At 38.4% G+C, this 25,392-nt stretch overlaps 1 protein-coding gene across 17 annotated transcripts in view; it reads right to left on the bottom strand.

Annotated features, from left to right (window-relative positions):
* LOC117324246 (calpain-B-like) overlaps window positions 1-17,260 on the bottom strand; it is a 67,318-nt gene extending 50,058 nt beyond the window's left edge. For 13 of the 17 annotated variants that reach the window (XM_033880011.1, XM_033880008.1, XM_033880014.1 and 10 more), the window contains exons 1-2: window positions 17,141-17,260; window positions 16,424-16,882 (exon numbers count right to left, since the gene is read on the bottom strand). In XM_033880011.1, coding sequence (XP_033735902.1) covers window positions 16,424-16,870 — 447 coding nt within the window. In that variant the 5' untranslated portion in view covers window positions 16,871-16,882; window positions 17,141-17,260. Of the gene's footprint in view, window positions 1-16,423; window positions 17,031-17,140 lie in introns of those variants that run through there. The other 4 variants (XM_033880017.1, XM_033880016.1, XM_033880015.1 and 1 more) reach the window with 2 other exon arrangements.
* Between the last annotated feature and the right edge of the window lie 8,132 nt (window positions 17,261-25,392).

Genomic DNA, 25,392 nt, shown 5'->3' on the forward strand with positions numbered 1-25,392 from the left:
TTACCACTGTGCCAATCCACCAACCAATTGTTACTTAAATTCTGCATTATTTTAAACAGACTAAATGAACAGGACTTTATTAGACATGGCACAAAAAATATAGGTATGGTCTGAAGGTTTCACTTTAAGCATACGTATCATGTTCAGTAAATTGATAATCAGCTTTATAGCTGTGTTTACATCTAAAAGCTAAATGTGACCTTTACCCATCAAGGTCATTAAATAAAGGGGTATATGTACACAACAGTTGCCTATCAAACCAATGTTTGTGTCACTTTGAGACAGAAATTATACTAATTCAACATAGAGGATTCACTACACATTTCTCCTCTTTACTTCATCTGTATCAGAAACACAGAGAGAAATGGGGTGTGTAACCTAGAGTTGGTTATATGTGTGAGAGATTGGCTCTTTTATGTCCGTCAGTACTCTGTGACCCATACCTGGTTCTATGAGAGACTGTGTCTACCTTCAATACATTATCATCCCTGACTGGTATGAAGAGAGAGAGGTCTATCCTCAGTACATTATCATCCCTGACTGGTATGTGTGAGAGGGGTCTATCCTCAGTACACTATCATCCCTGACTGGTATGTGTGAGAGGGGTCTATCCTCAGTACATTATCATCCCTGACTGGTATGTGTGAGAGAGGTCTATCCTCAGTACATTATCATCCCTGACTGGTATGTGTGAGAGAGGTCTATCCTCAGTACAATATCATCCCTGACTGGTATGTGTGAGAGGTCTATCCTCAGTACATTATCATCCCTGACTGGTATGTGTGAGAGGTCTATCCTCAGTACATTATCATCCCTGACTGGTATGTGTGTGAGAGGGGTCTATCCTCAGTACATTATCATCCCTGACAGGTATGTGTGAGAGAGGTCTATCCTCAGTACACTATCATCCCTGACTGGTATGTGTGTGAGAGGTCTATCCTCAGTACACTATCATCCCTGACTGGTATGTGAGAGAGGTCTATCCTCAGTACATTATCATCCCTGACTGGTAGGTGTGAGAGGTCTATCCTCAGTACATTATCATCCCTGACTGGTATGTGTGTGAGAGGTCTATCCTCAGTACACTATCATCCCTGACTGGTATGTGAGAGAGGTCTATCCTCAGTACATTATCATCCCTGACTGGGATGTGTGAGAGAGAGGTCTATCCTCAGTACACTATCATCCCTGACTGGTATGTGTGAGAGAGGTCTATCCTCAGTACACTATCATCCCTGACTGGTATGTGTGAGAGAGGTCTATCCTCAGTACATTATCATCCCTGACTGGTATGTGTGAGAGAGGTCTATCCTCAGTACACTATCATCCCTGACTGGTATGTGTGTGAGAGGTCTATCCTCAGTACATTATCATCCCTAACTGGTATGTGAGAGAGAGGTCTATCCTCAGTACATTATCATCCCTGACTGGTATGTGTGAGAGAGGTCTATCCTCAGTACACTATCATCCCTGACTGGTATGTGTGAGAGAGGTCTATCCTCAGTACACTATCATCCCTGACTGGTATGTGTGAGAGGTCTATCCTCAGTACACTATCATCCCTGACTGGTATGTGTGTGAGAGGTCTATCATCAGTACATTATCATCCCTGACTGGTATGTGTGAGAGAGGTCTATCCTCAGTACATTATCATCCCTGACTGGTATGTGTGAGAGGTCTATCCTCAGTACATTATCATCCCTGACTGGTATGTGAGAGAGGTCTATCCTCAGTACATTATCATCCCTGACTGGTATGTGTGAGAGAGGTCTATCCTCAGTACAATATCATCCCTGACTGGTATGTGTGAGAGAGAGGTCTATCCTCAGTACATTATCATCCCTGACTGGTATGTGTGTGAGAGAGGTCTATCCTCAGTACATTATCATCCCTGACTGGTATGTGTGAGAGGTCTATCCTCAGTACATTATCATCCCTGACTGGTATGTGTGTGAGAGAGGTCTATCCTCAGTACATTATCATCCCTGACTGGTATGTGTGAGAGGTCTATCCTCAGTACATTATCATCCCTGACTGGTATGTGTGAGAGAGGTCTATCCTCAGTACAATATCATCCCTGACTGGTATGTGTGAGAGAGGTCTATCCTCAGTACATTATCATCCCTGACTGGTATGTGTGAGAGAGAGGTCTATCCTCAGTACATTATCATCCCTGACTGGTATGTGAGAGAGGTCTATCCTCAGTACATTATCATCCCTGACTGGTATGTGTGTGAGAGAGGTCTATCCTCAGTACATTATCATCCCTGCCTGGTATGTGTGAGAGGTCTATCCTCAGTACATTATCATCCCTGACTGGTATGTGTGAGAGAGGTCTATCCTTAGTACACTATCATCCCTGACTGGTATGTGTGAGAGAGGTCTATCCTCAGTACATTATCATCCCTGACTGGTATGTGAGTGAGAGGTCTATCCTCAGTACACTATCATCCCTGACTGGTATGTGTGAGAGAGGTATATCCTCAGTACACTATCATCCCTGACTGGTATGTGTGAGAGGTCTATCCTCAGTACACTATCATCCCTGACTGGTATGTGAGAGAGGTCTATCCTCAGTACATTATCATCCCTGACTGGTAGGTGTGAGAGAGGTCTATCCTCAGTACATTATCATCCCTGACTGGTATGAGAGAGAGAGAGGTCTATCCTCAGTACATTATCATCCCTGACTGGTATGTGTGAGAGAGAGGTCTATCCTCAGTACACTATCATCCCTGACTGGTATGTGTGAGAGGGGTCTATCCTCAGTACACTATCATCCCTGACTGGTAGGTGTGAGAGAGGTCTATCCTCAGTACACTATCATCCCTGACTGGTATGTGAGAGAGAGAGGTCTTTCCTCAGTACATTATCATCCCTGACTGGTATGTGAGAGAGAGAGGTCTATCCTCAGTACACTATCATCCCTGACTGGTATGTGTGAGAGGTCTATCCTCAGTACATTATCATCCCTGACTGGTATGTGTGAGAGAGAGGTCTATCCTCAGTACACTATCATCCCTGACTGGTATGTGTGAGAGGTCTATCCTCAGTACACTATCATCCCTGACTGGTATGTGTGAGAGAGGTCTATCCTCAGTACACTATCATCCCTGACTGGTATGTGTGAGAGAGGTCTATCCTCAGTACATTATCATCCCTGACTGGTATGTGTGAGAGAGGTCTATCCTCAGTACACTATCATCCCTGACTGGTATGTGTGAGAGGTCTATCCTCAGTACACTATCATCCCTGACTGGTATGTGTGAGAGGTCTATCATCAGTACACTATCATCCCTGACTGGTATGTGTGAGAGAGAGGTCTATCCTCAGTACAATATCATCCCTAACTGGTATGTATGTGAGAGGTCTATCCTCAGTACACTATCATCCCTGACTGGTATGTGTGAGAGGTCTATCCTCAGTACACTATCATCCCTGACTGGTATGTGTGAGAAAGGTCTATCCTCAGTACATTATCATCCCTGACTGGTATGTGTGAGAGAGGTCTATCCTCAGTACACTATCATCCCTGACTGGTATGTGTGAGAGGTCTATCCTCAGTACACTATCATCCCTGACTGGTATGTGTGAGAGAGGTCTATCCTCAGTACACTATCATCCCTGACTGGTATGTGTGAGAGAGGTCTATCCTCAGTACATTATCATCCCTGACTGGTATGTGTGAGAGAGGTCTATCCTCAGTACACTATCATCCCTGACTGGTATGTGAGAGAGAGGTCTATCCTCAGTACACTATCATCCCTGACTGGTATGTGAGAGAGAGGTCTATCCTCAGTACATTATCATCCCTGACTGGTATGTGTGAGAGAGGTCTATCCTCAGTACATTATCATCCCTGACTGGTATGTGTGAGAGAGGTCTATCCTCAGTACACTATCATCCCTGACTGGTATGTGTGAGAGAGAGGTCTATCCTCAGTACACTATGATCCCTGGCTGGTAATGTCTGGTATTTGTGAGAGGGCCAACTCTTATCCTGTAGTATATCTGCAGTTCAGGTGTCTGGGTCTCACTGACTATACAGATACACAATTCTATCTATATTGCCTTATCTTCTATTTCATATGTTGTAAAAACCAACTGAGGGTTCAGTGATGAAAGGCTGACAATTATTATCAGAACCATCTGGCTGAGGAAACTGTTTTACTGTTCCTCCTCCACCATGACAAATATAAATGTTCCCCCTAATTGTATGTGCTGTGTGTGAGCTCAGTGTAGGCTGTTTGTCTATCTAATTAGTACATCCACATCACATCATGTACATTGTACATTACACATACCAATAATCATTCTCCTCATTACCTGTACAATTTACATTAATGTTGGTAAATTATGGGGAAAATTTGAGAAATAATTACAATAATGTACTACAAAACATCTGACATTTACTTCAAACAAAACTTTTTCTAAAATTTTGAACCAATTAATTATACACATGCTCTAGCTGCCAGAGATTGATACCACTTTCTGCTTTGTTTACATTAGTAGTACTATACAGTGGGAGACCTTATAATCCCAAGTATAACTGAACAACATAAATACCCTGAGTAAACAAAATTAAACTTGGAAGATTTCCAAACATGTTTGAATACTGTATAATACACATTCATTTCTATACCCCGAATCATGGCCCCTGGTATGTGAAGCAGATCATATTGACAGTTGGCTTTGATGCTCCCTCAATAAGAAATTTGGAGGCTCCTCAGGGGGTAACTTAAGGTAGAGTGCCAGCCAAACAAGGAAAAACTTGGCTGTCAGATCTTGTTACACTTCCACTCCAGACCAGTGATGATCATGACTTGCCTAGCTTGGTTATAAGGAATCACTGCCTAGGAACCCCTTCTACAGAAAGTTCTTGATAGCAAAAAATGTTTGAAAACTTACTTGTCAATAAAAAAAACCACCCAACAGAATTTTAACTGTAAATATGTGTGTATATATAGTGCAAACTTTTTTTCTCTCTAAAATTGACAAGTGAAAAAATCCACTGCACACTATACACAGGAACAAGCCTTTGCCAGTATATAGATGCATGGATGTCAGGAACATGATTTGAGATTTATAATTGTCATTTCCTTTGACAACAGGATTATGATTTGATAGTTTTCCCATTGAAACAATGACAGTTTTAATAATTTGAAACTACATGTCCTGTTCACCAGACAAATGTCTGCCTGTACTGTCCCCTACAACTGTTAGTGTTACTGACTGTTTACTACCCTCTACAGCAGTAACTGACAGTCTACTGCCCCTATAACAGTCACTAGCTGTCTACTGCCCCCTATAAGAGTCACTGGCTGTTTACTGCCCCCTATAACAGTCACTGAAAGTCTACTGCCCCCTATAACAGTCACTGGCTATCTACTGCCCCCTATAACAGTCACTGGCTATCTACTGCCCCTATAACAGTCACTGGCTGTTTACCTTCCCCTATAACAGTCACTGACTGTCTACTGCCCCCTATAACAGTCACTGGCTGTCTACTGTCCCCTATAACAGTCACTGTCTGTCTACCGTCCCCTATAACAGTCACTGACTGTCTACTGCCCCCTATAACAGTCACTGGATGTCTACTGCCCCCTATCACAGTCACTGGATGTCTACTGCCCCCTATAACAGTCACTGGCTGTCTACTGCCCCCTACAACAGTCACTGGATGTCTACTGCCCCCTATAACAGTAACTGTCTGTCTACTGCCCCCTATAACAGTCACTGGCTATCTACTGCCCCCTATAAGAGTCACTGGCTGTTTACTGCCCCCTATAAAAGTCACTGAAAGTCTACTGCCCCCTATAACAGTCACTGACTGTCTACTGCCCCCTACAACAGTCACTGACTGTCTACTGCCCCCTATAACAGTCACTGTCTGTCTACTGCCCCCTATAACAGTCACTGGATGTCTACTGCACCCTATAACAGTCACTGGATGTCTACTGCCCCCTACAACTGTCACTGGTTGTCTACTGCCCCCTATAACAGTCACTGACTGTCTACTGCCCCCTATAACAGTCACTGGCTGTCTACTGCCCCCTATAACAGTAACTGGCTGTCTACTGCCCCTATAACAGTCACTGACTGTTTACTGCCCCCTATAACAGTCACTGGCTGTCTACTGCCCCCTATAACAGTCACTGGCTGTCTACTGCCCCCTATAACAGTCACTGGCTGTCTACTGTCCCCTATAACAGTCACTGGCTGTCTACTGTCCCCTATAACAGTCACTGGATGTCTACTGCACCTATAACAGTCACTGGCTGTCTACTGCACCTATAACAGTCACTGGATGTCTACTGCCCCCTATAACAGTCACTGGATGTCTACTGCCCCCTATAACAGTCACTGACTGTCTACTGTCCCCTATAACAGTCACTGTCTGTCTACTGTCCCCTATAACAGTCACTGGCTGTCTACTGCCCCCTATAACAGTCACTGGATGTCTACTGCCCCCTATAACAGTCACTGTCTGTCTACTGCCCCCTATAACAGTCACTGACTGTCTACTGTCCCCTATAACAGTCACTGGCTGTCTACTGCCCCCTATAACAGTCACTGTCTGTCTACTGCCCCCTATAGCAGTCACTGGCTGTCTACTGTCCCCTATAACAGTCACTGGCTGTCTACTGCCCCCTATAACAGTCACTGTCTGTCTACTACCCCCTATAACAGTCACTGGTTGTTTACTGCACCCTATAACAGTCACTGGCTGTCTACTGCCCCCTAAAACAGTCACTGTCTGTCTACTACCCCCTATAACAGTCACTGGCTGTTTACTGCCCCCTATAACAGTCACTGACTGTCTACTGCCCCCTATAACAGTAACTGGCTGTCTACTGCCCCCTATAACAGTCACTGGATGTCTACTGCCCCTATAACAGTCACTGGCTGTCTACTGCCCCCTATAACAGTCACTTGATGTCTACTGTCCCCTATAACAGTCACTGGATGTCTACTGCCCCCTATAACAGTCACTGAAAGTCTACTGCCCCCTATAACAGTCACTGTCTGTCTACTGCCCCCTATCACAGTCACTGACTGCCTACTGTCCCCTACAACAGTCACTGAAAGTCTACTGCCCCCTATAACAGTCACTGTCTGTCTACTGCCCCCTATAACAGTCACTTGATGTCTACTGCCCCCTATAACAGTCACTGTCTGTCTACTGCCCCCTATAACAGTCACTGACTGTCTACTGTCCCCTATAACAGTCACTTGATGTCTACTGTCCCCTATAACAGTCACTGGATGTCTACTGCCCCTATAACAGTCACTGGCTGTCTACTGCCCCCTACAACAGTCACTGGCTGTCTACTGTCCCCTATAACAGTCACTGTCTGTCTACTGCCCCCTACAACAGTCACTGGCTGTCTACTGCCCCCTATAACAGTCACTGGCTGTCTACTGCCCCCTATAACAGTAACTGGCTGTCTACTGCCCCCTACAACAGTCACTGGCTGTCTACTGCCCCCTACAACAGTCACTGGCTGTCTACTGCCCCCTATAACAGTAACTGGCTGTCTACTGCCCCCTACAACAGTCACTGGCTGTCTACTGCCCCCTATAACAGTCACTGGCTGTCTACTGCCCCCTATAACAGTCACTGGATGTTTACTGCCCCCTATAACAGTCACTGGCTGTCTACTGCCCCCTATAACAGTTACTGGCTGTCTACTGCCCCCTATAACAGTCACTGGCTATCTACTGCCCCCTACAACAGTCACTTGCTGTCTACTGCACCCTATAACAGTCACTGACTGTCTACTGCCCCTATAACAGTCACTGGCTGTCTACTGCCCCCTATAACAGTTACTGGCTGTCTACTGCCCCCTATAACAGTCACTGACTGTCTACGGCCCCCGATAACAGTCACTGGCTGTCTACTACCCCCTATAACAGTCACTGGTTGTTTACTGCACCCTATAACAGTCACTGGTTGTTTACTGCACCCTATAACAGTCACTGGCTGTCTACTGTACCATATAACAGTCACTGGTTGTTAACTGCACCCTATAACAGTCACTGTCTGTCTACTGCCCCTATAACAGTCACTGGCTGTCTACTGCCCCCTATAACAGTCACTGGCTGTCTACTGTCCCCTATAACAGTCACTGGATGTCTACTGCCCCCTATAACAGTCACTGGCTATCTACTGTACCATATAACAGTCACTGGTTGTTTACTGCACCCTATAACAGTCACTGTCTGTCTACTGCCCCTATAACAGTCACTGGCTGTCTACTGTACCATATAACAGTCACTGGTTGTTTACTGCACCCTATAACAGTCAATGTCTGTCTACTGCCCCTATAACAGTCACTGGCTGTCTACTGCACCTATAACAGTCACTGGCTGTCTACTGTCCCCTATAACAGTCACTGGCTGTCTACTGCCCCCTATAACAGTCACTGGATGTCTACTGCCCCCTACAACAGTCACTGGATGTCTACTGCACCCTATAACAGTCACTGGATGTCTACTGCCCCCTACAACAGTCACTGGATGTCTACTGCACCCTATAACAGTCACTGGATGTCTACTGCCCCCTATAACAGTCACTGGTTGTTTACTGCCCCCTATAACAGTCACTGGCTGTCTACTGCCCCCTACAACAGTCACTGGTTGTTTACTGCACCCTATAACAATCACTGGTTGTTTACTGCCCCCTATAACAGTCACTGGCTGTCTACTGCCCCCTATAACAGTAACTGGCTATCTACTGCCGCCTATAACAGTCACTGGCTGTCTACTGTCCCCTATAACAGTCACTGGCTGTCTACTGCCCCCTATAACAGTCACTGGCTGTCTACTGCCCCCTATAACAGTCACTGGATGTCTACTGCCCCCTATAACAGTAACTGGCTGTCTACTGCCCCCTATAACAGTCACTGGATGTCTACTGCCCCCTATAACAGTAACTGGCTGTCTACTGCCCCCTATAACAGTCACTGGATGTCTACTGCCCCCTATAACAGTAACTGGCTGTCTACTGCCCCCTATAACAGTCACTTGATGTCTACTGCCCCCTATAACAGTCACTGGATGTCTACTGCCCCCTATAACAGTCACTCAAGGCTGATTCTACAAGTCACTGACTGTTCCTGTACATTAACCACTTCTTCATGAGGGGTTTATATCAGTATGGTAAGTTATTAATTGGTCTGGGATGTGGATCCAAAAGAACATTTGTCAGACTTCCAGACAGTTCAGGCAATATACAATACATTGCTGGTTAATTACCATGCATTTTATTTTTCATCAAACCACTGCATGTCAATTATAAAACATCCATACACAATGACAGTATTTTTGCCATAATTCTACCTAATTTACAGACAAAGGAAGCATGTAACCAAGTTACAGAAGTAAACCAGTAATAATCATGTCAGTTTATCTTTCCTTTTCTGACTTTGAAGGGTGGTTATTCTCTCATCTCATCAAAAGACATTTGCTGAGCCCTTACATGTTGGTAACATTAGAATAGAAAATAATTGAAAATCATATGCATATATATACATATATATGCCACCCAAGTGTCATTTATCATTTTGGGGAGTAAAATATACTCTCATGTGTCTATTGGAAGTCCTATATGGCTGCATAATGTACAGTCAGACTAATCTGGAAAAAGCAGAGCTATATAGGTAATAAATACAAATACCTTCAGACAGCCGCTTCAGTATACATGTTTATACCCACTTATAACTTTACCATACTCATCTGCAAATAACGAAAATAGCGCATGCCCACAATTAACCCTTCTTCATTTTTGCTATATCATTCAAAGTAAGCTGGAAGTGGTTTATAAATAAGCCCTCCCCAAACTCTAATACTGAACTTTAACACAAAGGGAATTGGCTTTCTTACAGACAGAGATACAGTATGATTGAAAAAAAACATGATGTGTAACAAGAAATTTATTTTCAAAGTAATCTACCCTTTTTAAGGTACAAATCATATGCAGCAACACTGGGAAGAGCAACTGGAATTTTAATTCTAGAATTTTACAAAATTCACTTACCAGGTAATAATTTGAATCATTTATAATGCTAATGGTTAGTTAAACTAAAGAAAATAAGGACTACAAGATTGATCAGTGTGAATGAGTTAACTTCCTTTATTAAGGAAGTACCAGAATGAATGTGACAATTGATCTGTTCTGTTTTTATGATGTATGGACAAATGTTCAGACAAGATAAGGTTGGACAGTGTTGTAGGGGGTATATTATAAAACTTTTACATGTGCTGTGCATTGCATTTGCATGGAATCATACACTGTGTACAAAACAGCTGTACATTCCACAGTTCTGTGATATTTTTAAACATCACTGAGAAATGAGGAACAGGAACTTTCAGTTTGTCTTCAAAGTGCCTTAGGCTCTCACACCCCCACCAATGAACTGGTTCTGTGATAACTCTACATGCACTGCCCGATAAACTTATAGTGGAAAAACTCCAGATAAAAATACTAGTATCCCTGGGATGTTTCTTATTAACCTTCTGTAGATTGGTACAACTGGATAAGCTGCCAAAACATAAGGAATGAATTAGAAATAAAACAGGCCTCTAATTATGTGAATATATGTTATTATAGATACAGGAAACAGAATTTTAGATCTGATGCATCACAACCCCAGACTCAACTTACAGTATGGTGAAATCTGCCCTCACATGGTGTAAATATTTGTATCTGGGGCCCAGAGATTGCATGTGGAATGCTTCTACAGTATTTGAGATAAATATACACTTATAGCCCTGTACATGTGGGCCAGGATATGCATGTTGTCTCCTTGGTATGAGGAAGTAGTCACCAGATTTATACTGAACATGTGGAAGTTTTTATCTTTTGGTGACAGCTACCTATAATCAAAGTCAGTTTCCTTGTAGCAAAGATTCTCCATATAATGCTATGATATTACGTTTTAAGTTTAAGTCTTTAAAAACTGAAATATAAATTTGAGCTATAATCCCCATTTTAAAAACTACCAAGAGTTTCTGGTATTCTTTCCTTACATACATCATAAAATGGTGGCTATCAAAGTAAAATTATCTACAATAAACTTACTAGTATTTTGAACATAACTTGTGTAGATCTTTTCATCTATTGACCTCTATACAAAAGCTTCAAGAAGCCTAATTTAGCACCATTCATGCTGCATACCCTGTGGGTCCATTAAAACAGTGTGTAATGCAGTGTTCATTTTAGATTTGTGAAAAGGGGGGCCATTGGGCCCCCTTGGATTGAAAAACTGGAGTCATTGGCCAAAAAAGTAGGGCCAAGGTAAAAATAACATGAAAAATAATTATCCTGACCACTGTTATAAATTGTTTTGTTTTTCTTCTTCTAAATCTTCACATGCACTTCAAAAATTCAAATGTCAGGCAAAAGTAATTTAGCATTACTAGTATAATTTTTATTTTCTTAATCTTCACATTCACATCAAAATTCACACAATGTCAGTCAATGTATCATCCAGGAACAATTAACTTATCAAAAAGAGAAAGCCATTTGCTCTGAAACATTCGGGCCGATGTCGATGATTCCGTTTAGTCCACCTTAGATTCAGTAACTTCAATGTCGGATTGCTTCGTATTTTTCGCTGAAGCACCGTCCGATTGCTTTGTGGAATCATTGATCGTTCCGTCATTGTTACTATCTGACCATTGACTCACAAAAAAATAGGAGGCTAGTGTAATACAGTTTGTTTTTTACTTTTCGCGGACCCCTCAAACGGATTTTTTCTTTTTCCCCGAAGACATTTTTGTATACACATATGTGTTTACTTCTGAAACGATCCGAACCAATCAAAATCATCGTAAGGTTACATGTCTCTATCGACCAATCAAATACATCGTTGTATCACTCGAGGCGCGTTCGGCATGAAAACCAAGAAAACAACGGTGGAGATCGGTTATACGGCAGATATTTTTTTACTATCGCTAAGGAATGGTTCATTTTTTTTGTTGCGCCCGAGGACCCGGTGAAACATAATCTTATGCGCCTAGTGATAAAAAATAGCGCCAATGGCGTGATGGCGCGGCCTAAAATGAACACTGGTAATGGACTGTATTCAAGGCCACAGGTGTGTAATCTGTTCATCACTCAGCGATAACATTTTTCAATTACAGTTATAGTTAATAAAAATATTTTAAAAAATCCTATTCAAGAGCATAAACAAACATGCTGGAAAACAGCATAAAATTAATCAATCACGCATGTTCCCTAGAATGAAGTTTGTCCTAGTTTCCACTATATAGACATGTTTGATATACAAAAAAAAACAATTACCAACAAAATAGATAAGTTTTGAGCTTATTGGCTGAGCAGTGTGGAGAAATATATATACTGTATTATTACATAATGCGTTCGACTATATACACATAAGCTATATTTTGAACTACTGCATGACTAAAATGACTATTGCACCGTCATGTGCGAACTATTGAACACCTTTATGTGACGCTTTGGAATTTCGTCACGTGCGAATCATTGATACAACACCTGTGCACTGCATGCCGACAACAGTCATGCTGACTTCTAGGCCTACAGGAAAGTCGTGATGTCAGTGGTTCTAACTGTGTTTTAGTGATTATGTAATAAAACAAGTATATCATGGGTGTCTGTGCAATAGTCCAGAATATTTGACCCTCGGTACTGGTAATCGACCACTGTTCTATTTAAATCGGCCTTCGGAACATTGGCCGATTACCAGTACCTCGAGTCAAATATTCTGGACTATTGCACAGACACCCATGATATATTTGCATACTATATCCCAGTAAAGGTCAGCATTCAGACAAGCATAAACAAATACTAATGTTGTCTAGGTAGAATGTCCACTCCCAATTTCTACCAATCTGTATACACAGGACAAATGGTTTTCAATTTTCAGGTCTCAAATCATAAGTAATTTTAAAGTGAAATTCAAGAGTCATACTTGGTTCTAATATCACTCGGGGGGGGGGGGCAAAGTTATAGAAAATATAAGCTGTTACAAATTTAGTTTAAAATGATTAACTTTGATGTAACATGAGTCATGCTGTTAACATCAACTTCCAAAAGATGATATTCCTTGTCCTTCAGTAAGGTAACCCTATACAGAGATGTTTATGTACCCTGGTATGTAGTCTTTAAAGCTAAGATTTATCAACATCAAACTGTCTAACAGTTTCTGCAAATAAGTCGTACAAAATGATACCAATACCCTTTCAGTTCAGATAGAAATATGTGTTGGACTGTAAAGTGCTTGTTAATGTGAACTTTCTTTATTTTACAACAATTTGTATGTTATATTAGTATTTATTAATCACACTTGTTGGCTCAGATGGAAGTGTGTTAGGGGTAAGTCCGGTCCGAGTGTGGGAGAAAACGGTCATTCAAAGAAACACACAAATTGGGTCCAAAAATAAAGAATTACTCCTGATTCACATGTACAGGTAGATGACCTAACTCACAGAACCCAAATGTGGTTGACCTTCTGTAATACATTAAAAATTCTGCCAATGTATTTATATGTTAGTGAATTATATATACCAGGTATATGCAATGATAGCAAAAATATGACCTGATTTAACCTAGCAGGATGAAGCACTTTATATCATATCTGATAAATACTTATATGTGTGACCATTTGGCTATTGACTCTGCACTTGTACAAGGGTAAAATAAAAGAAAGCATTGTTAGGTGTGGTTTACAAGTTCAAAGTAGCCAGCTATGATGCATTTATGATTTAAGAGCTATAAGTGGCTTTTCCTAGGTCAAAGGAAACAACAGTGTCAGGATGTTCATCCCATCTAAACATCCCATCTAAACACAAAACATTCTAACGCCCCATTCAAGTCGCTGAATAAATGACATATCAGCTTCAGTAAACTATAAAGACTGCAATGTTGTCTCCTTCATCAGTTGAAATGACAAGTTTCCCCACAGCCTTAAATTACAGGATATAGATTTTGAAAATGGAATAATGCAACACTAATATCATTTCACCAAGTCATTAAAGAATTGAATCAATTGATGGTTATTCAATACAAAAGTAACCTTGAACTTTGACCTTTAATCCATATTCCTTGAGGTAATCAGAACTTAAACAGAAAGAAAATCAAAAACCATGGCAGATGCAGAAGACAATGGCAGTACATGTAATGATGTATCGCTCACATGAATTAGATTTTATATTACAAAAGGTAAAATGGAATTGTTTACAATCGGGAAAGGTTCCATATCAACAAGTCTTTAACCAGACATTGTTCTAATTACTTATATCGGACTGCTGAGTGATAAACAGCTCCTTAGCAATATTATCTAATCTAATGATAGTTTGCTCTGGAGTAAGAAGTGGGTCGAGGGTTCTGACAGTACACATAGTTTGGATATTCATTATCTCACATGGCAACACTTGATTACCAAGGAAACTCTACTGTAACTACCTCACAGCATCAAACAACTCCTTCACCCTACACAGTAAAGGCATGCCGCTAAAATGTAACATGAATAGTTCTTGTACACTACAACAGCTCCTGTACCAAAGTGAGGGTAATACATAGTAGTAAGGCAACATTTTATCATTGAACAATATTAAATGAATATATATTAATTTAGCTGCCGATGGTTACATATAAAATTTCAATGTCTAGAATTTGGAGTTTTAGAGTGTTTTTATGTGTAACTTCTTTCAGAATTTCTATATCTTACACACAATCATGTCTTAACATGTTAAACCTACTTTTGATCAAAATATTCCACTAGATACATTGTAAATTTGTATTATTTTATACTGCTGTTTGTATAGACAGATAGATTCGCCAGGTTTCTGTGTACTCCATAAAAACTTGCTATTTCAGATGTTATTAAATTACAAATATAACAAATGACTTAAAAACATTTCAACGTTTCATCATTAACAATTGGATTGTTTTGAGGCAGTTTTTTAATACATTTTATAGATTCTGGAGACTTGGAAGATGCATTTTATAGACCAAAGAGACACATCTTAAAGAATATTGTGAAAGCAAAACAAGCAGAAATTCTGCATAAGGCCTACAATAAAACATCGATTGTTTCTCCTAAATTCCCTACCTACACACCCAAAACACTTCCTACTCAATATATTTTAGTGTGGTTTTCCGGACAAAAAATATTTTATCATTTCTGTTTTCTGAAAAAATACTTATACAAGTTTTCTAATCCTTATGAGTTTAAATGAATTATTTTCTTTTGGTTGGTAAAGGGGAAACAAACATATATTTTCAATGTTGGCCTAAATTAAATGAAATTAAAAAACCATATGGCTTGATTTTTGTGACAGGAATGTGCTTGTTAGGAAAACGTCGAGGGCATTCATACATTGTATGTTACATACATGATCAGGGATTAATCTAGAATTTAGGGGAAACTACCCTTTTTGGACCATAGGGGAAAATCAGTTCTGAAAACGGGAAATTTAAACATCACAAAGTTTCAATTTTTTGGCATTAAAAACACATTTTCAAAGTAAAAACAGCAAGTGGTTTATTAGGAAGGCAAATCTGGAGTATTTGGAAATATTATTGCCATAAAAATGAGGGAAAATACCCATAAACGGTAGTAAAAAATCCCTAGATTGATCCCTGATGATCTACATGTTCCTCATATTAATACATACATATATATCTATAAATCATCCATGGCTGACAAGGACCTGTTCAGTGTGTGTGTTGTCAAAGGAGAGAAAGGCATAGTCATCAAACCTTATACAAAAACTACACACATTGAGACATGTGCTCTCCTACTGGCTTATTATAAACATCTCAAGGTGAAAACATTACCTGTGTGTAGCATAAACCACTCAACCGTGACTTCAGACCGTGCGCTATAATTACCTGTGACAAGCAGGTTATGTACATTAAGACCTTAAGGTCTTCTCCACAATACCGTGTGGAACTATACCCATTTTTTTTTAATGAAACAATCTAAGCTTGTAGAATAACACAAACCACTGTATAACATATACAGCTGGTAGACCATACACGTGTATTCATCTGTAACAACCCTTCACTATACGAGTATATATACGTCCAGTACACCTGACTGACCCCACCCTAAAAAGTTTTGCAATTAAAGGGAAATTCAGACCAGCAATGGTAGTAGTTTTCTCAGTGAAACACCTAATGTTAGACACATCTCATGCAACATATTTCAACTATTCCACTAATTTTATTGCAACTCATTAGTGCAAAGTGTTTTTCTGTGATTTTCTTGCTGTGCATGACTACTTGTGTGAAATAGATATATTTTACTAAAGAAAAAACCTGCTCTGAGGCTACCATCTATCTGCAAATCTTATTCCTTTTCAACAAAAGGTATGTAAGAGTTAAGTTATTGGAAGCATTCCTGACGATGGTGGGGCTCCAGTGGGGTACTCACCGTAGGACGTTTCCACTCGAATGGTCGACTTGGTTTCTTACTATAGAAGATGGAATTGTCACAGGCTTCAAACTCAGGATCCTCAAAAAGAATTCCCTCAGCCAAACATTTGGCCTTGATTTGGTCATAATTCTGATTCAGAACACCGGCAAACGGATTTTTCTTTTCCTTGCGTGTGGCTCTGCCGGTAACGTTTGGCCGTTGAGAAATGCTTCTGCCACAGCCCCCTCTTCCTCCACCGACATTAAATTTGTAATTCGCCATTCCTCCAAACTTGTTGCCGAATCCGACGTTGATGTCGGTACCGCCATTCTCACCAGATCCAATATCCATCCCGGGACCATCCCCTCCATATCTGAAGGTCTTGGTCGTAGTTTGCACAGGGCCCCCTCCCGAGGAATAGCTCGTTGTGACAGTCCTAGAACCACCACTTTTAAATCCGAACATGGCTAGGTTTTCCTGAAAAAGAACAGTAATAACCTGTAGGTTCCAATAAATATCGTTTCCGACCTGCGCCCTTTCAACTCTGTTCGCTACAGTTGACTGCAGGAACGTATACGCAACAGCGATCGATGTTCACGGAGCTCGATTTATGTACAGACTTACTGCCTCAAATGTATGTGTGCGCCCGACGCCGCAGATAGTGATGTTGCTAGTCCCTAGCTATGGCATATAGTCACAGATGTTTTCATAATGATGACGAACCTACACACTTACCTAAATATACTGTGTAATTTCGCCGGTATTTGCTGACTGGTTTCACTTTTCCTCTCGCTGCAAGCCAAGCGAAACTTGCTTCCGGAAAGGCGATCCTAATATCTTGGGCGGAATCATATGACACAAATATGCCGGAACTGTCATATTTTTTAGGCTTAGATTTTTCCAACTTCGAAAAACATGCTTTTGCAATTATTGATTCATTATTTTATGATAATAAATAAAATCGTCATTTCATAAAAGAGAGGGGAGGAGAGAAATGTGGATAGGCAAATAAATAATTCATACGTTTCCTGTGAAATATGTCACAGGCGCTTGCATTAAAATGTTAATTTAGTTAGTTGTTTTTTATATGGCATTGGATCTAGTTTTCACAGTACACAGACCCTTGCCATATACATTTATATAAAGAAATATCAAAATTAGCATTTAATATGCAAGTGCCTGGAAATAGCCCGTTGCCTAATGGCACAAGTAGAGCCCCGGCGTGTTCCCTACCCATTTGCTTCTGAATCTTCAACAATAAGATATTGGCACGTTCCGGTAAGTTATAGGCCTATATGTGAAAGATATTTTTGAAATCGTTATTTAGGCCCTCCTTACTACCAGAAAAGAACCTAATATGCATTAATTAAGCCAAAACTATATCGTTTTTGATGATGATTAAATCTATTCTTATGATTTAATTTGGTACTTTTCAACATAATTAATCACTTGTTTCTTTGTGTATATATAACGTTGAGACTATTTAATGAAGCTTTTTAACTTGATGCATCTTTACACACACAAAAATCACAATCGGAGCTGTTACATTTCCATATAAATAAGAGCTAAATAGTCTTATCGATAAATTGAAATGGGCTGACATTTTTGCGGTGAAATCTGGAATTTTAGGAGTGTTCCTACAGCGTCAGTTTATAAGCAGACCACTTACTCTCTTACCGCCCACGTTTTCACACGCGAACATGCAGTGACATTTATAACTTTATTACATTATTTATACGGCTACTTTTAAATCACTCTGTGGACGCGTGTCTCGTGGTTGGACAATAGCAACGTTAATTGTGGATTCAACTCAAGATCAAGGTTTGTGTGCGATTTTTACATAAATTTATGAGATTTTAGAACTCCCATAAAACTACCGTATACAGCGTTTTGCTTTCATTACGTTTATTTTAGAAATATCCTGACAGGCTCTGTCTTTATCCTCATTACTGTTATGATTGTGACTTATCAGTACATTGCGCGTTTAGTAAAACATACTCCGCCACTTGTACACACTACTTGTATGACAGGAAGATTTATTGTAGGAAAAAAATCTAAGGAAGCTATTAAACATCCCCAGCCAAACCTATGGTAAAGCGACGTGTACTTTCCTCACATAAGTACACAGTCCGAGTTGAAACAGAATTATTATTAGTAAAATTATGCTTCTGATCTGAATTTATTAAAGAAGACCGATACTGCTAAGCATGTGTATCTCGCGCTCTGTATAGATATACCATGTACGCCATGTTGCATTTTGTATCATATTTGTATTAACTGATTGGCTGCTAGGTAATACAATTATTGAATTAAATTTCATATTAGATTATTTTGGCGATAACGATATTAATTCATTGAACGAGTATAATCAATTAATATGACACGAACACAAGTGAAATACTCTATTCATCACATATCAAACTTATCTTAAATGTCTTAGATTATCACGCCGTAATTATATGGTCGAGTTTTCCTTTCATAGGAAATATCATGAAACATGTCTTCGATTTTTTGTATGTATTATGAAATGAATATCAAGATACTTTTATAACATAACTGAAAAAACTGACATGTTGACAAGTTTAAAGTCAAAATCGGAAAGTCAATATCAAACGAGAAAGCCAATTTGGCGTCTGTTCCAATCCTTGATACCTAGAGGATATCTATGCCTTTGTTTAAACTGTATTTTATTTGGTTATAGCAATGGTACATACAAATAATACAAATATATGGATACAGAAACAAGTACTTGGTACTTATATTAATCCGTCTCCTGATGTAGATATAGGCTATGGACCGATATTGACAAAATTGATAATACATTTGTCATTTATATTTTATTTATATATATATATAAAATGTGCAGGGAAGAGAAAGAAGGCCTCGATGCCAAACCCGGTCAAAGGTCATATCACAAAATACCATTCTGATTTCTTATGTCTTATGTCTGATTATCTATGTCTTCAGTCATACCAAATTTATTTCACGAGTGGGGCTATTATTTTGATATTTTTTTACGAGTGCGCAGCACAAGTGAAAAATATCAAAATATTAGCCGCATGAGTGAAAAAGATATTGTTAGATATTCCGTTTTTAAAGTTCTCCCATTGTCGTTTGTAAGCAGTGCTTTGATTGGTCAAATCAGAAAAAAAACATATTGTTCACTAGTGAAAAATATCACTTTTATAGAATGAGTTATTTTCGATATTTCACTGGTAAAACATTGAATAATAATAAAGCGTCATTGTTCATATCATAACGTCTCAATCGATTTCCGACCGGCGTGGTGGTGCCAGAACGCTCCAAGTAAAAATGTTGCATGGACGACGACGACGAGGACGATAAGACAATCCAAGTTGTCCCCATTCATGGAGTAATGTAATGAGTAAATGTGTGTTTTTTGTTGGCTGGGGATATTTTCCTTGATAGTATCGCAAGAGTGATTTCCCTTGCATTAATGGTTTTTAAAGGGATGTAACTCGTGTCTGCTTACAGCAGATACAACAACATAGATAAGGACTTTCTTTCTTTCTTTCTTTTTTTTATATTCTACATTTTCTGTAAAACACAGTTCGTTTACTTCGTTTTGATTTATTTTAAAACATGTCTTTATTTTTTAATGTGTCATTGGAGCTTTTTAATCTTACCATATTGGTAACTAATCTATGCCATATATAGTACAGTTAGAGAATTACAGTTTTTACAGTAACCGGAAGAAGGAAGGCTTTTCTCTAAAATTCGTTGCCAATATAACGAAAAAGGTAGCACATTTTTTTCATTCGGACATCAAAAAGATCATACATGGCCTCCTAAAACACATTCACTGCATCTCGACAATATAGTGATACATAACGTTATAATTAAATGTCATATATTATGTATTCTATACTATTTACAATCAAAACTATCATTAATGTATCAATAACTAGAAGATTTTATAAAGAAAGTGATTTTTGGCCTTTATTCGATAACGTCTTTCGATCTAATAAGTGCTTTCACACAAGAGCAATGACGTAAAAACAAAATGGCCGACATGTTTTATGCGCAGTTGATAATAGGAATTCAATAAGAATGCCGAACTTTCTTATTTTTGATGATTGGCCGTAAAATATTGCCCTCCGATGACATTTTCTGTACGCCTGAGTCAAAAACTATCAAAGATTTGTACAAACTCAGTAAAACCACAAATCAGTTCCACTCCATCTGTTGTCGGATGCCATTTCTTATTACAGACTTTGTACCTACCCTGTTACTACTTGACTGTTACAAGTGTATACCATAGTTAAATTACGTAAACCAATAATATGGCAGTTTTTTTATATCGATCATTTCTCTTTTTGGAACGCTTTGTCAAAATGCCCGTTGGTTGTCCTGAAGAATACTCTCATGCCTATCTCGGTTTATTAACTCTTTGTTGTGACATTAAAATCATCTATCACACGCAATTTCAGTTTTAATTATATGTGAACTTGATGTCTACTATAACATGAAGCGTTTATTAACGAAATTGATATTTTATCGTAATAAAACGTTCGCTTTTAAATATTGGTATTATTCATGTGTGTAGCAGTAGTCGAAACAGTTCCTGACTCTCAATACTGTGAAAACTTTATTATGGTATAATAGTGGACCTGTAACACCCAAGTCATCTCGTGAACAACTTAGCATGAACGTCTGTCTACATCCAATAGCTTTATTATGATAAGGAGACCTAGATACTGGTCTGTAAATTAACGTATTTTCAAGTTTGTATTTATTCTATACTGAACCGTGCACGTTTTATTCAGTTATACATTTTACACTACCTTCCGTCGTCGTCGTCATCATCATCACCACCACCACCACCACCACCACCGCCATCATCATCATCATCATCATCATTGCTGTAAATTTCATATAAATCTCATATATTACGTTTACTCTCAACAGTTGTAGCCACCATTCGTATTTATCTTTATTTTTTCTTCATATATTCCGACATTTCACCGTTATTCGTATCTATTTTTTCCCCCATATATTCCAAGACATTTCACCGTTAGATACGGAAGTTGGATTTTTAATGAGGACCACCGGGTACAAAATAGTGACGATTAGTGACAGCAGGTGTGAAATTTTAGTACTCAATCATGTTAATTTCATGGCTATTGCGTATTTAAGTGTATAATATTTCACATTGTTTGTCTAGACTTCAGACAGACAAAATGTTACAAAGTACATTTGCAAATTAATCTATCCCAGGTAAAACTGTAGTGTCAGTGAGGATAATAGACCATCCCAATATACCTCAGTGTCGCGCAATATTTGTTACAGATATTATATAACATACACATACATACGAGCTACAAGAACTTGGCACAAATCCCCAACCGACCGTCCATACATAATATATATATTTATAATGATTTACAACTACATTGTATGTAATAATTCACAATAATTTTCATCTATGTAATAATTCACAATAATTTACATCTATGTAATAATTTACTATAATTTACATCTATGTAATAATTTACTATAATTTACATCTATGTAATAATTTACAATAATTTACATCTATGGAATAATTCACAGTAATTTACATCTATGTAATAATTCACAATAATTTACATCTATGTAATAATTCACAATAATTTACATCTATGTAATAATTTCCAATTTACATCTATGTAATAACACATTTTACAATCATTAAGTTTGAACTGTGTTTTATGTGTCAATTTCCATTTAACAATATATACAACATATATTTACATCTATATAATAACACAATTTACAATAATGTATATCTATGTAATAACACAATAACAGTCATTTACAACTATGCAATAAAACAATTTACAATAATTCACATCTATGTAATAATGCAATTACTCGATTTACGATAATTTACATATACTCTATACAATAATACAGTTTGAGACTGATAATTCCGCATTGCATTGACACGGCTGTACAAATAAACATTCGCAAGTGTAGATAAGCAAATCAACTTTAATTAACAAATGCAAATAAGTCTTACTTAACACCTGTAAATAAGTCTAAAACAAACACCTGTAAATAAGTCAATTGTACATGTAAATCCTCTTTTTTTATATATAAAATCACATTTAGGTGTAAATAAGACTTCAGCCGAAACCGATGACATTTATGGATGTTACATTGAGTTTTAAATCTGACAGATTGAAGAGCATTTCATTTTTAACAAAAAAATTCAAATTTAATGGAATTTCAATGGAAACCAATTACAATTTTTGTTCAACGCGTATTTCCATAAGAATAAAAAAATAGAGTAATGTATTTATGTTGTATATAAAGTTTTAACAATTTTATTTCATTATATATCTGTGACAAACAATCTTGAAAACAGGATTTTAAGGGACACAAGTCCTAGTTTTTATTATAAAGATGAAGATCTGAAGTAAAAATTGTTTTATAACATTACAACACATTGCTTATTCATTTATTTATTTATTTAATAATATTTATTCATTTACTTATTTGACATGGTTTTAGCAGGACAGAAAGGAACTTTGAGGTGAGTTTGGTTACAAACAAACTCTGTAGAATGTACTGAAGAGTACTCTTCTCTGGGAACTGTCTCGGTAAATACATACTGTATTTTTAAGAACGACGATGTGGCACAGTAGTATTTCTGGCTAGGCGATTGGGTGCCGTAGATCGTGAGTTCATCAAGTTGTCTTCCTTCGTCATTTGTGTTACTATGTTATATATCAAATATTTAGCACAATGTGTCATATACACTATGTGTTGGTGATCCGAAGATAAAGATTTGAATTTCCTGTCGTAGTTGTACTCGATGAATATTTGTAATATGTGTACAATTCGTATCCATGTATGTAAATACATTGCGATCCAGGTATTCATATCATCTTATAGACGACTTCCACAATGATCAAACGTTCTTTTTAAGAACGCCGATGTGAGTTGCGGGTATTCTTTTTAAGAACGCCGATGTGAGTTGCGGGTATTCTTTTTAAGAACGCCGATGTGAGTTGCGGGTATTTCTGGCTAGGCGATTGGGTGTCGTAGATCGTGAGTTCGAGGCCTGGTCAGGGCACGAGTCATAAAGTTATCTTCCTTCGTCAATTGTGTTACTATATATATATGGCAAGAGTCAAAAAGTTGTCTTCCTTCGTCATTTGTGTTGCTAAGTTATACATCTATTTATTAGCACAATGTATCATATACACCATGTGTTAGTGATCCGAAGATATAGATTTGAATTCCCTGCCGTAGTTGTACTCGATGAATATTTGTAATATACATGTATGTACAATTCGTATCCATGTATGTGCATGGAAGCATAGTACAGTAAACTATGTATATTGGTCTTTAAAGATATATTTATAACACTCTATTTGTCATTAGTTCCTGACGTAACAGCTTACAAAATATTAAAATTTCAATCCGGGGTAAATTAATTGTATTTACTATGCCGAAGCTGTAGCTATGACAGTTTACGATAAGACCTAGTAAAAGAATAACAACACGTACAGGAGAGATGTGTGGTCAATGATGTAATAGTACCGGATACATATTACAACACGTACAGGAGAGATGTGTGGTCAATGATGTAATAGTACCGGGTATATATTACAACACGTACAGGAGAGATGTGTGGTCAATGATGTAATAGTACCGGGTATATATTACAACACGTACAGGAGAGATGTGTGGTCAATGATGTAATAGTACCGGATACATATTACAACACGTATATAGATAGATGTGTGGTCCATGATGTAATAGTAACAACACGTATATAGATAGATATGTGGTCCATGATGTAATAGTACCGGGTACATATTACAACACGTATATAGATAGATGTGTGGTCCATGATGTAATAGTACCGGGTACATATTACAACACGTATATAGATAGATGTGTGATCAATGATGTAATAGTACCGGATACATATTACAACACGTATATAGATAGATGTGTGATCAATGATGTAATAGTACCGGATACATATTACAACACGTACAGGAGAGATGTGTGGCCAATGATGTAATAGTACCGGGTATATATTACAACACGTACAGGAGAGATGTGTGGTCAATGATGTAATAGTACCGGATACATATTACAACACGTATGTAGATAGATGTGTGGTCCATGATGTAATAGTACCGGGTATATATTACAACACGTATATAGATAGATGTGTGATCAATGATGTAATAGTACCGGATACATATTACAACACGTACAGGAGAGATGTGTGATCAATGATGTAATAGTACCGGATACATATTACAACACGTACAGGAGAGATGTGTGGTCAATGATGTAATAGTACCGGATACATATTACAACACGTACAGGAGAGATGTGTGGTCAATGATGTAATAGTACCGGATACATATTACAACACGTACAGGATAGATGTGTGGTCCATGATGTAATAGTACCGGGTATATATTACAACACGTACAGGATAGATGTGTGGTCCATGATGTAATAGTACCGGATACATATTACAACACGTATAGGAGAGATGTGTGATCAATGATGTAATAGTACCGGGTATATATTACAACACGTATGTAGATAGATGTGTGGCCATTAATAGCGACAGTAAGGGCCAGGTATATTGTCAGATTCTGGGTACTCAACCCTTTTCGATCTTTATCTGAATACAAACACAAAAGTATACATTCCATAGAAAAATACGAAGTAGTCTGCATGTTCCCTGCCATACATGGTATATACAGGGTACAAGATGGCTACCATACGGTACCCAATTATATAACATAAAGCCCTTTTCAGACTGAATGTCGTCAACATGTAAAGTAAACAATAATGTTGCAAAACCCAAACACTATACAAACAAGATCACCGACAAGTCAAGGAAGGTTTACAGTTGTAAGCAATTGTTTGAAATAGATCAATGGGGAGCATACTGATATTATCAGAAAACACAATTCATTTTTGAGTTTGTCGAATTAAAAACAAAT

Source organism: Pecten maximus, chromosome 3 (assembly GCF_902652985.1).
Source record: "Pecten maximus chromosome 3, xPecMax1.1, whole genome shotgun sequence".
In the NCBI taxonomy this organism is placed as follows: domain Eukaryota; kingdom Metazoa; phylum Mollusca; class Bivalvia; order Pectinida; family Pectinidae; genus Pecten; species Pecten maximus.